The sequence below is a fragment of the Hyperolius riggenbachi genome, chromosome 7, assembly GCF_040937935.1.
Source record: "Hyperolius riggenbachi isolate aHypRig1 chromosome 7, aHypRig1.pri, whole genome shotgun sequence".
In the NCBI taxonomy this organism is placed as follows: Eukaryota; Metazoa; Chordata; class Amphibia; order Anura; family Hyperoliidae; genus Hyperolius; species Hyperolius riggenbachi.
The window spans coordinates 225,018,866-225,031,932 of record NC_090652.1 but is presented as its reverse complement, the minus strand read 5'-3'; the positions used below and the strand labels follow the sequence as shown (position 1 = coordinate 225,031,932).

Below are 13,067 nucleotides of genomic sequence, written 5' to 3'. Positions count from 1 at the left end.
TGTCTTATCTGTTGGCCACATTGCCCAGTGTTTGCCCACCTTAAACCCTTGCGTGGTTAATAGTGAAAGTGACCTTAATTCTGATTTCTAGTCAGCAGTTATGATTAGACCACAGCTCTGGCCAGACTTTACTCTGAGCGGACTTTAACCTGAACCTCCCTAAGTCCTGCAGTTCGCAAACACCACAGGTCAAGCCGGAAGTCTTCCACCCGCATCATCAAGCCTCCGTGCCTATTCTCCCAGCATTCTTAGAATTACAGAAACATGTGCATCCATATGTTCATATCTCCTAAAAGCATTGTTTACATTTCTCACATCGAATGTAAACACTGAGGTTCATCACAACTAGAACACTGGACCTCAGCTCTACAAGAAAAATCACATGACAGATCTGCTGAAAATATATAATCTTGTAGACTCCACAGGATTTCATGCACTCAGCAGAGCCAAAGCTAATAAAACCACTGAATGCACTGACCTAAAAAGACTAATAAAAAGTAAAGCATGTGCACTCACATGTCATTCTATGTCAACATACATGCTGAATATGTTTACATAACTAACTTGTCCAATACCCATTGCTAATTAATCTTCTCCCGGTTATAGGACGCTGGAATCTGTTTCCACAAGACCACTGTTAGCAACTTTCTTAGATAAAAGGCAAAACACCAACCAAAAAAAAAAACTTGAACTAAATCCATCACGGGTGAAGCAAGATCAAAGGATGGAGGAGCAGACTGCAAATATGTACAATTTGCTTTTATTCTTTCTGTTCAGGCAGCCATTACAGCAGTATCAGCAATTCTGGAGCTTTCTATTACACCTCAGACTTTATTGTAGAAGGCAGCAGCGCACATGCACAACTTCATCGGGCTTGCCAGTAATGGGCAAATGTGATCAACCTGATGATTCTACATGAAATCTACTGATTGCATTCATACCAATCAACTTTAAAGCATATCTGAAGTCTGAAAGTAAAAAAAAATAAAAAATTAGATACCTCACTAGCAGGAAGACCCTGGATAGTGCAGAGGCTTCCCTGATCTTCCTACATGGTGTCATAGTGGTTAGCAGTCTCGACTTGCAGTGCTGGGTCCCTGGTTCATATCCCAGCCAGAGCACTATCTGCATGGAGTTTGTATGTTCTCCCTGTGTCTGCATGGGTTCCCTTCAGGCGCTCTGGTTTCCTCCCACATCCCCAAAACATACAGAAATTAATTGGTTTCCTAGATTACGAAACATACACTACATGATACATACATAGACATATGACTATGGTAGGGACTAGATTGTGCGGCCCTCTGAGGGACAGCTAAGTGACAACAATGTACTCTGTACAGCGCTGCAGAAGATGTTGGCGCTATATAAATAATAAAAATAATAATAATACGACCTATAAAACTCAAGGCAGGAGCTGATTGGATAGTAATTTTCAGAATGCCATGACAGAGATATCTGCCAATGGACTGCTGACATTATAGTAAACAAATATACAGTATTGTAATTATACTATAAGCAGTGCAAATTAGCTCTCATTATTCTGGTAAAAGTGGCACATACAGACCTCATTCCGCCAGACATAACACATAAGTACGGTATATACTGAGGAGTGATCTGTGGAGAACAGAACAGGCCAGTGGCAGGAAAAAGTCCGTTTTCATTCTTACAGTGCTATCTAACAACCTGATGCAAACAGCCCACTTGAGCTATAATTTACAGCAGAAATTCACCTTCACTGTCATTAGGCCAACTTACACCACACTGCTAAACATGCTTCCAGATTTCTTGCTGAAGGGTTATAATCCATGAGTGCCATTTACACCTTGCTACTGAGAAAGCCTAATGTTCACCTTCACAGATCTACACTACAAAAGCAGCCTGCACCCTCTACACAACATCAGCCTGGGGGACACTGATCATTTTCCAGCCTATGGAATTCTAATGGGACTAAACTAACAACTGGATGCCATGGCATAGCACATGACTGCGAAGTGGCAAAACAGGTGATAAGAAGGTATTGATGTGAGGTCACTGCTGCTTGTACAGAGTGCATAAATCTCTGAAACCGTAACGTGAAGCAGAACACCATTTAGTACAACGTATGTCTGTATAGACTGGGGACAGCCAGAAGCTGTGTACGGTGTTTATTGCAATCTGTGTCAATGCTAGGTTTATTTTCTCTAGTTTCCTGTCCTGGCCACTGTAAGATCTAAAGCAGAAGTGTGAAAAACTTCCCGAATGAAGACTCCAACAGGCTATCAAACAAACAAAAAACCCAGAAAAATGAAAAAACAACAAAAACAAAACAAAAAACATTGCAATGCAATCACTGTAGGCCCCGTTCACACTTGCGTTTTGTCAAATAAACGGACCGGATCCTGATCGGATCCTGACCTGATCCTGATCAGAACCGTACGGTTCCGATCCGGATCCGGTCCGTTTGTATCAGGCATGCATCAGGCTGCCATCCGGATCCGTGGGCAAAAAATAGCGAAATTTAAAAAAAAAAATGTTGGGGTCAGCAGAAGGTGCACCTTGTGCACCTGTAGAATCAGGTTCCTCCGCTGTAGGCCTCACCTCCACCTCCAGCATTCTGCCAAACAGCTCCAGCACGTCTGTCACTGCTGCTCCACTCCAGACATGCTTGGTCCATGTGTCCCCATCCGAAATGGCCGGTTGGATACGCATAGGAAGTGGGGTAGAACGTCAGGTTTTTGTAGGCAGTGTGTTCTGTGCCTTCCGTTCCCCATTGGTTTCTGTGTCCCTGATGGTGCTGTCAGGCTCAGGTCCGGCTCCGGTCCAGGTGCATGGGCCGGAGATCCGGACCCAAAAAATAGCGCATGTTGGAAAAGAGTCCGGAGTCCGGATCCGATCCGGCTCCGTACTGTACGGAACGGACACGCGTGAACCTCCGCCTAGACTTTACATTGCTATGCGGAACGTACGTTCCGTTTGTACAGTATGCAGTCCGGATCAGATCCGGAAAATCCGGAAAGCGAACGCTACGCTAATGTGAACCGGGCCTAAGGCTACATACACAGGTTTGATAAATAATGTTTGAAATGTCTGGCAAAAAACAGATGTTGTTGTATTGGATGACAATCAGTATGAAAATCAAGTCAAATTACAATGACGAGCAACCGATATCTAGCTGATCCATCTGGCGGATCAGTTTTGACCACTATTGGGCAGATATTGTACTGTGTGTACAATGCCATGCTAATGACATGGTTCCAAAGCATGCATGTATAGATAGGCCATGTGAAATGACACTTCTGCTATGCACTATTCACATGACATAATGGATTGGAATATCGGGGTCTACTCACTTAGTTGTTAAAACTACCTTTTATTTCTTTGTGCTAGCTAATGTTGTGAGATCTACAGCACTCTCATGTGTGTGCTGACTTTGCTCTAGCAAATGTATGGACCTTAAACCAGCTCTAAAGCTGTGTACACATGCAGGAATCAGCGATCTGAAAACTTGGCTCTCCAGCTGTTAAGGAACTACAAGTCCCACAATGCATTTGCCTTTATAAATCATGACTGTGGCTGTCAGACTCCTGCAATGCATTGTGGGACTTATAGTTCCTTAACAGCTGGAGAGACAAGTTTGCAGATCACTGTGCTAGATAAAACTCGAGACATGGTCAATGCTGACAACCTCTGTAAAGAATCCAGTGTGTGTACAGCAGCCCCCGCCCCCATTTAAACGCTTGGCCAGTGGTCTGCCTGGAGGGTCACTTTGGCCAAGCAACAACCAAGAGCATTGTTGTCCCTAGTGACCTGGCTCCCGCGTGACCTCACACCAGCGCCGCTACGTCACCCGCGCCCCCTCCCGCATAGCATAAGAACGCATCGTGTACGAGACTGAAGACCCGCAAGTCAAAGAATGAAAGCTTCTAATGCGGGCCTCTAAGGCAGCTGTATTCCTTTGTGAAAGATTCCCTTTATCAGGACTCTTATTAAAATGAGTGTATGAACAGCAGTATGGCTCAATCCCAGCTATTGCTTTCCAGCACTAGTATTTTGCAGAGGCAGCTAAAAAAAATGCTGGGTATAGAATTCTTCTGCATCATCCGCCAGGTTATAGGTCTGCTGTATCCATGCCTATCTCCATCCAGCCCAATAACGCCATTTTATACTATCATTGAGAATCATAGGTAAGTATTTCATATATACACACACATTTGCTTTATCCTTTATGCACAGATGTAAAATGACTGCTTTAATATGAACCTAGCCCCCTGACGATAAAAGTCTAATGTCTGTCCTTTAGGAATCCGTATTACAAACACTATTTAAAAAAAATAGCGCTGAGGTCATCACAAAATGACTTTTGCACTGCAGTACACCTTTCATAGGAGAGACATGAGTATGGAGGCTGCCAATGCTGACCTAGAAGTGGACCTGAACTCAAAACTTCCTCTTTGCTCTAAGATAAACAACAGCTTAATAATTTTTAAACAAAAACATTTCTTTGTTGCCGCTGATAGAAATCCTGCAATAAATCTGTACTGCAATAAATCTGTAAATCTGTGTCTACTTCCAGCTTTCATGGAAGTAGACATAGGGTTAACATCCTGTGTTTACAAATCAGCTGCTCGGCCCTGGCAGAGGATATTCCTGAGCGGACACGGTTGAGAGATCAAATTACAGTGATAATTAGTCTTAGATAAGGGGGGATTAGACAGGCTTAACTCTCCAAATACATACAGGGTGCATTTCAATATATTTTCCTTCTGTCTTTGCAGGTTAACTTTAACTGCAATGCTTATTTATACGTTTTCCCAGACACTGATATGGAACAAGCATGCAGACATTCCCCCTCTGTATGAGCGATGTATAAAGCAATACTATCAGAGAATCAGTACTGCCAAGCAAATGGAATGTGCCGAGGGACATCAGCAGATTCCATGTTTCTCTAATGACAGGTTTACACGAAACCGAACAGCAGCACTCCTGTCAAACAACATTTACCACACAGACATACGTGTCTTGGTTGTGAGATCGCAGCCACACAACCCCACCCCTCAAGTCACTGTACGATGTGACAAACTGGGTGGTCCACACATTTCAGACGGATGCCTTGTGCCTATGGCCAACCGTGGGGCAGAGAAGGGCCTTTAATTGTCATGCATACTTTGTGGGCTTGCACTGCTGGTAAAGATTTATCGTAAACTCCAGTCATAACATCGTCTTGTATTCTACAGCAGGGCCGGATTTTCCATAAGGCACTGTAGGCACATGCCTACAGGCGCCTGATGATGGAAAGGCGGCTTACTCCCACCCCAAGCGCCTCCCACCTGCATTTTCTATGGAGGGCCCAGAGCTGGGTGTAAATCAGAGGTTACTCCCCTGCGTCTCTGCATTCCACTGACGACATCTTCCTTCAATCGGGGCACCTCTAGCTACCTAATACTTGCGGGCACCTCTAGCTACTTAATATTGAGGGTATGTCTGGCTTCCTATTACTAAAGGGAACCTGTAGCCACCTATGATAGGCAAGGGAAGTAAGGGAGAAATGACAGCTGGTCCAGCCAGCATACTTGGGGTGCGGTTCATTGAGGGATTATAAGTTCATGAAGGGTGAAGTCTAGGGTGCCAAAACATCTGTGCCTATAGGCTCCTGTGATGTAAATCCGGGCCTGATCTACAGTATTGGAGAACTGAATCTCCATTGAATTAAGCATTACTATTATAGCCATACCATATGATAGAAGGTGGAGGAGGCATTCTTTCATGGGATTGTCAGCCATAAAATCTAATTCCATTTACCCACGGCTCTGTGTTTATTATGTAGTCTACATCCTGACCATGCATTGCTAACATTCCAATATAATCATAACTGTGTCTGTTGTACTGAACCTTAGCTCAGTCAGCCTGGTTCCATTCTGCTACATTGGGAGAGGGACACTTGTTATCTCCCCTCCCACATTCCTTCTCACTGATTGGCTGGGGGGCAGTTCAGTGTGACATAAGGCTGAGAAAGGAAATACACCTCCCTCTCTGCAAAAGCTTCTGAAATACCTTCTGTGTTTACAAAGCAAGCTAGATCTGACAGTGCAGTTTCTAAAGGAGAAAAAAAAATTAGGGAGGAAATGGCATCAGGATTGGCTTCAGTCAGAGGCAGTAATACCTAGAACAGTTTTCTATTTCTTTACTCTATAAAATTCACTGAAAACAAAAACGTGGATTGTACAATACATGTGTTATGTAAGTAGAAGCAGCAATTATCTACTTATATATGTGTTGTTTTTTTCTGGGATAGTATGACTGTCCCTGCTGCTTTAACTGCTCTATGTTGCAGCAGGATGACCATGTATTTGCTGGTGGAGCATAAATGTTTAATATGGATCCATGCAAGAAACAAAACAATGTTTCCCAAAAAAACAACATTCATTCTCACTGATGGGACTCACCCTGATACAAACATGCAGCTCACTATATTTGTTTACTTCCTTGTGAGAATAAAGCACCCACTACTATAAAGTAGTTAACATCCAGGGGCCCAACTGTATGGGTTTCAGAGCGGTGTTGGGTGGTAGGGGTACAGGTGGTATATACAAATGCTGCGATGGTCATACATGACTACCGACTCTGAAAACCTGTCTTGGCATATACATGTATCAAAATGAATTGATGGGACAAAATGTTAATCAATACAGAGAAGGAAACCATGTCTAATCTGCCAAGGCCAGCGATCTTCCCAGCAAAACGCAATGTTTTGGGCATGGCAGCAGTTGGTGAGTGAAGATCAATTCAAATTTTCCACATAACTGCTTGTGAGCTTCAAGAAGACAGGTTTCTTTCACTTAAACAGGGAAGCTTCAAGGAATTCCACAAGCATCCAGAGCTCAGCTAATTAATCCCAGGCTGCCTGAACTCAGAAAACCAAGCCTGGAAGATTCCCAGGGCTGTCACATCTCACCTGAGGATGACATGTACCTTCATGTCAAGTCCCCACCTAATCTCCCACATCTCTGCGCTAGGCATGGACACCAGTATGCAACAGATTTATAGCTAAGCACTGGAATATACACAAAAAATAAATTAAATACAGATCTCCAAACCCATCCACAAATCTGAGATAAAATTGAAATTGGCGACTGTTTGACCATTTCCTCTCCTCAGCAAGGCATAATTCAGCAGATTATTATTATTATTATTATTTAGTATTTATATAGCGCCGACATATTACGCAGCGCTGTACAGTGTATATATATATTGTCTTGTCACTAACTGTCCCTCAAAGGAGCTCACAATCTAATCCAGATGTGAGAAAGGGGGCAGATGATTTTCCCATGATGCATTACAAGCTCCCTTGCTCTGCATATTGTTTCCTGCATTTATACATTATTATATATGGTTTCCTGCATTTATACATTATTATACTGTAGTGGCTGGGTAGGCACTAGAGAGGTTCATTGAGAAGCAAATGAATTGGAAGTTGGCCAATCAAATGCACTTTCTGATTATTTTGATTTACCCAGTTCCAAGCTGCATACAGTTTGCATGTACAATGAAATCATCAATATCTCACTGACGAGGGCACAGATACAAATTCTTGCCTGTCCACTCTTGTACTTTCAGACTTGCAGGAATTTTCTTTGCTGAGAACAACGGAGTTTACATTGTCAAAATATTGAATTAAAGCACACCTGAACTGAGAGGGAGATGGAGGCTGGCATATGTATTTCCTTTTCAACACTGCAGATTGCCTGGCTGTCCTGCTGAGCCTCTCTAAAGGCCAGTACACACCGCTAATGGATGTTGACCATCAAGGATCAGGACCCGACCCCTCGGGTATCATCTCTGGGCCAACTCTGACAGGCGCAAAGTCAGCTGTATAGCGGATGATGCATTCTGTTGCTATGCGGGGAGCAGAGGGATGACGTAGCGGCGTGTATGTGGAGTCACACGGCGGGAGGGGGAGAGGAGTGCGCAATGGAGTAGTCTCACGCTCACCCAAGTTTATGCGCTGGGGAAATCACTTGTGAAGTGGCAGTAGGGGGCTGCTGTGCACACACACACGACTATCGACTGAGCCGGCCATTACCGACCACCTCAGACAACTTGATCATACATGTGTACAACCCGTATTAGCCCTAAACAATGAGCAAGCATGCAGACCAGATGTTTCTGGCTGAATTAGTCACATGCTCGTTTCAGGTGGACACTACTGATGCCAAAGAGATCAGCAGGACTGCCAGGCAACTGTTTTTGTTTAAAAGGATAAATATGGCACTATGGCAGATATGGCAGCCACCATATCCCTTCTCAGTTCAGGTGTACTTGAAGCTGTAAGGCACCACAAATGACCGATATCACTTGTACAGTAAATCAGCTGTGAACCTTTAACGTCCTCACATACAAGGCAGTGAATCAAGATTTGTGAAACACGTGACCTTTATCTCTTTAAATTGGTTTCAGAATCTATGTTAAAATATTCTATGCTTGCCTAGACAGGCTGACAGGGTGGGAGGGGCATTCCATGCAGCTAAATTTAACTGTGCAAACTCTTCTCGCCAAACAAACAAAAAATGATTTTCATCACTCGAACTAGAAATGTGTCCTCTCCCAACTTGCCCCTCCATCTAGGAAAACACACAATGGTATACCATGTGGCCTGCAGTAAAGCAGATCTCAGTGAAACTTCTAATAACATTACATGTCCCAGGAAGCATCACTGAGGTAAAGAAATTAGAGGCAGGATTGGAAATAATGTGAATATCATCACTTTATTGCCAGACAAAAAAAAAAAGCACCTGCACAAAAGATTAACTGAAAAAAATATAACAGAAATAAAACAAAAATGCTGACTTGTGACAGGATATTAGTGATGTCACTTGAGCCAAATAGTTTGAGTGACAGCCCACTGACAAGAGTTGTTGTTTTACTACAATGCTAATTATAGGTTGTAGCCCCTAGCAACCAAAAATAAAACGCAGTGTACTGGAGCCCCAAATAACACCTTTGCTACATATAAAGCAGACTACTGAAACGAAAATACAGATTACACACAACAGGGAAATATGTTTAGGATTACTGAGTGATCATATTCAATAGTGTAGGGCAGTGGTCCTCAAACTAAGGCCCGCGGGCCGAATGTGGCCCCCTGAGGCTTTTTTACAGGCCCCACACACACAAAATGCATTATAGATGCGGTCAGCTACATCTTTAAATATTGGTGGTCCGCATATAGAATGAAGCCAGAAAGCAGTAATTCGCTGGTTTCCAATCAAATTCCACATCAGGTGACACTGCTGTCCAATTGGAACGCACGTTGTCACCTGGGTATGCTTCACTGTCTGGAGCACAAAGACTTCTACATTATTTTATGTATACTCCGGCCCCCCAGCAGTCTGAAGTATGTTGACCCGGCCCCCGACCCAAAACGTTTGGGGACCCCTGGTGTAGGGGAAGATAATAAACAGTAGGGACATTGACCCAGTAACGCACATTATAACAAAGCTACAGCTCTCTACCCTGAGGAAACAAACAAAATAAAAAAAGGCTGCATTATATCAATTGTATTTTACCAAAGCCCAGGATCTGTCAAATACCTGCATTGCACAACTGCCCACACATCTAAATTCAATAAACATGCCAAATTCCTCGGATCCAGTCCATGCAATCCTCGCATCGAGGGATTCATGTGATCTGTTCATCTAAAAAGTTTTGACTACATATAAATGATCCCACCAAATTAAATAATACATTTATATTCTTTAAAGGTCAAAGTCAAGTGCCTGATTGCAACAATGCTGAAATAATGATTAGGCAACATAACCAAGCATCCTGCAGGTAACAAGCAGACTAGTGTGAAAACGCAACACAAACGAAAACATACGGTAACTCTTTTAGAACAAAATGTACAACTGGAATGGTCCCATAATCATTACACATTAAATGGAGTAGTTTTGTTCAATAAGGCAAAAAGTAATGTGTAAAGTGCAGTAACCCATAGCAACCAGAAGTACTCATTCCCCCAACTAATAAGCCTGTGATGCAGACTGTGTTAAAGCAAAACTCAAAAGTTGTGACTCCAACCAGCATGTCAGGCTCAAACTGTCATGCTTTCTCTTCCTTTAATCAGCTGCAGTCACTAGAAATGTTGGAAGTCTGGACATGTGCTGTCCTGTATCCCTTATACTGAGAAACAGAAATGCAAATAGCTGCAAGAACACTAAAAAACAAACACATCCCCTCATCATCTGGAATTCAGCACCTGTCAGGGCATACGCCTCACATTGCTGAATTAAGGGAGACACCTGGTTATATGAATTTTTGCACTCACATATTCTACAATGCACTTGAACAAACGGACAAAAATGACACCGTTTTGGCAAACTTGGGCAGTTTTGTGCCAAATAATTTTTTTTGTTTTACTTTTACCATACATGGCAATACACTGAAAATACTGACAAGTGATGTGACACCTTTCTTTATCCAGCACAGAATGATCATTCATAGCAAGTGGACAAAAAGTAAAAAGCACCTTTGTAAGGAGATCCATTGACACTCTCAGAACTGGACTGGATATTATCCGCTGCAGGTCTTTTTAAGCTGCTAAAGTAACCCCTGGACCTATAGTGACCAGTTCTAGGTGACCTGCCACCAGGACCAACAAATGAGACTGGTGCACCATCCTTTCGAGAGAAGATACCACTGAAAAACCTGAGTAACCTCCTCTCCTGGCCTTTCCTGTCCATTTCCATTTGCTCAGAAAGCTTGTGCAAATCACTATTATCCAAAGTTCTGTTCTTGCTCTTGCTCCTCTCCCACCTCTCCAGGTCAGACAGAGGGTCTGTTTTGTTCAGCACCTCCCCCACATCTAAGGTGTTCCGCTTCTCTGAGGAGCAGGGGTCAATGCTTGGCATGGAGACTTGCTCCCTAGAATCAACCCTGTGCTGGCTTAGGCAGCTGGAGCTGCTGTGGTGTTTTTCCCTAGTCAGACTCCTGATTTTCAGCAGTTCTCCATTCCAGTGTCTAAAACTGAAGCTTCTCCTCAAGAGGCTGGGGTGTCTCTTATCCCAGGCCCCCTCCACTCCAGCTTTAGCCCAGTCCGCTGTGCTAGACAAGGCTGACCCTGATGCAGATGTGGAGGCCTCTCTATTGGGAGCTCCTGCGACATTGTAATCCGCTGCTGGCTGAGGTTCACAGGGGACCTCCTGGTGCACATTGGGGGTACTGATTTCTGCCTCCCCAATATTTGCATGGGGGCTACATGGTGTTCCAGGGACTGGGGGCATCCTGCGCCTTTCACAGCTGTCCACAGCAGCATCTCCTGGGCTGGGGGTCTTGTCTTCAGGTGTCTTCTCCCAACCTTTGCTGCGGGGTCCAATGATTGCTGCTCGGGAGAGCCGGAGGCGGCCAAGCTCCAGCTGTCCGGTGCTGCGGGTCCTGAAATTCCTGAGGCCCGGGTGTGGGGGGAATGTGTCCTGCTCCTCGCCCCCCTCCTCCTCCTCCGGACACCTCTCTAGCAGCCGAGTGTCCGCCACCAGCTCCTTCTTCACCAGGGTCAGAGAGATCCGATAGACCGTCTTCCTCTGAGGGGTCCCCCGCTCCATTTGGGGGGGCGCGGGGTCCAGCAGATACATGGCCAGGTGGAGAGCGCCCCCCGCCACGCAGGGCTTTGCGCAGAGGAAAGGGGGGCGCCTCAGCCCGTCAGCACCCCGCACCGCCGGCGGCTGCTCCCCGCAATCAGAGCCGGGGACGGCATGAGGGAGAGCAGCGAGCAGAGCCCGCAGGAAAGTGACACAGGGAGAGGGCAGACACCCGGAGCCTGAGAATGGGAGGAGAGCCGAGGAGGCTGGAGGAGGGGGAGAGGCGGGGAGGGAGGAGAGACGAGCTGCAAAGCCCGGAGCTGGGACTACAGCAGCACTCGTCTCAATGCAAAGGCAATGCACTGTACTATACACAGTCTACTGTAATCTACAGGCAGCTCCAGGGGAGACTTGTGTGACAGCTTATTTTTAAAGGTGGCCACTAAAGGTGCGTACACACTTCGGATTTGCGCAAACGACCCGTCGCCAAGCGGATCGTTCAAGTCGGGTCTTATCAGCTGAACACACGCCCGATTGGACATCCAAACGATGAGTCGTTTGCGCAAATCCGACATGTGTATGTACCTTAACGGTACAATTTCTAGCGAAAAATCATTAGAGCGATTAGATAATTCTGATTGGAAGAAAAATCGTTCACTACACCATCAATGAACCAATCTTTGCTTCCTATCTATCACAACCAACAAGAAAATTCAAATTTAGGTTTGCCGAAAATCCAATCGGACGACTATTTTTATAATCGTTCATAATCGATTGTGCCCATCAACTGAGATTACTTACAACCCACCCGATCAGAATTTCTGATCGCTCTAACAATTTCCCGCTAGGAATTGGACAGTTGGTGGCCACCTTTAGAATGATGTTCTTTCATCTCAGAAAACAACTTCAGGTTCACATCAGATCTGGCAAATGTCAATTAATGCATAAAGGGATATGCATCAAAGCAAACTAGCTACTTCAACCAGGCTTCCCTATTGTGTGTGCAGTGCAAGTGTCTTCAAGGACAACTGAAGAGAGAGGGATATGGAGGCTGCCATATTTATGAACTTGCCTGGGATTCCTGCTGATCCTCTGCCTCCTAGTACTTTCAGCCATAGACCCTGAACAAGCATTCAGCAGATCAGATGTTTCTGACATCATTGTCAGATCTGACAAGATTAGCTGCATGCCTGTTTCTGGTGTGAATCAGACACTACTGCAGCCAAACAGACCAGCAGGGCTGCTAGGCAATTGGTATTGTGTAAAGGCCAAAAAATATGGCAGCCTCCATATCCCTCTCACTTCAGTTGTACTTTATGTCCTTCAATGTTCTGCTCTTGTAAGGAAATCTAATGCTAGATACACAATATGATATTTTCTGGCAGATTTACTGTCGGATCGAATTTATTTCTAACATGTCCGATCTGATTTTCGATCATTTTCCGATAGATTTCCGACCAGTTTCTGTTTACCCCTATCGGAAATCGATCGAAAATCAGATCGGACATGTTGGAAATC

General features: G+C 44.5%; 1 protein-coding gene across 8 annotated transcripts in view; it reads right to left on the bottom strand.

The window, feature by feature from the left end:
- Positions 1 to 13,067, bottom strand: part of AGAP1 (ArfGAP with GTPase domain, ankyrin repeat and PH domain 1) — a 589,384-nt gene that overhangs the window by 331,879 nt on the left and 244,438 nt on the right. For 5 of the 8 annotated variants that reach the window (XM_068245320.1, XM_068245323.1, XM_068245321.1 and 2 more), the window contains exon 1: positions 10,502 to 11,795. The exons of the other annotated variants lie outside the window; for them this stretch is intronic. In XM_068245320.1, coding sequence (XP_068101421.1) covers positions 10,502 to 11,603 — 1,102 coding nt within the window. In that variant the 5' untranslated portion in view covers positions 11,604 to 11,795. Of the gene's footprint in view, positions 1 to 10,501; positions 11,796 to 13,067 lie in introns of those variants that run through there. 8 annotated transcript variants of the gene reach the window in all.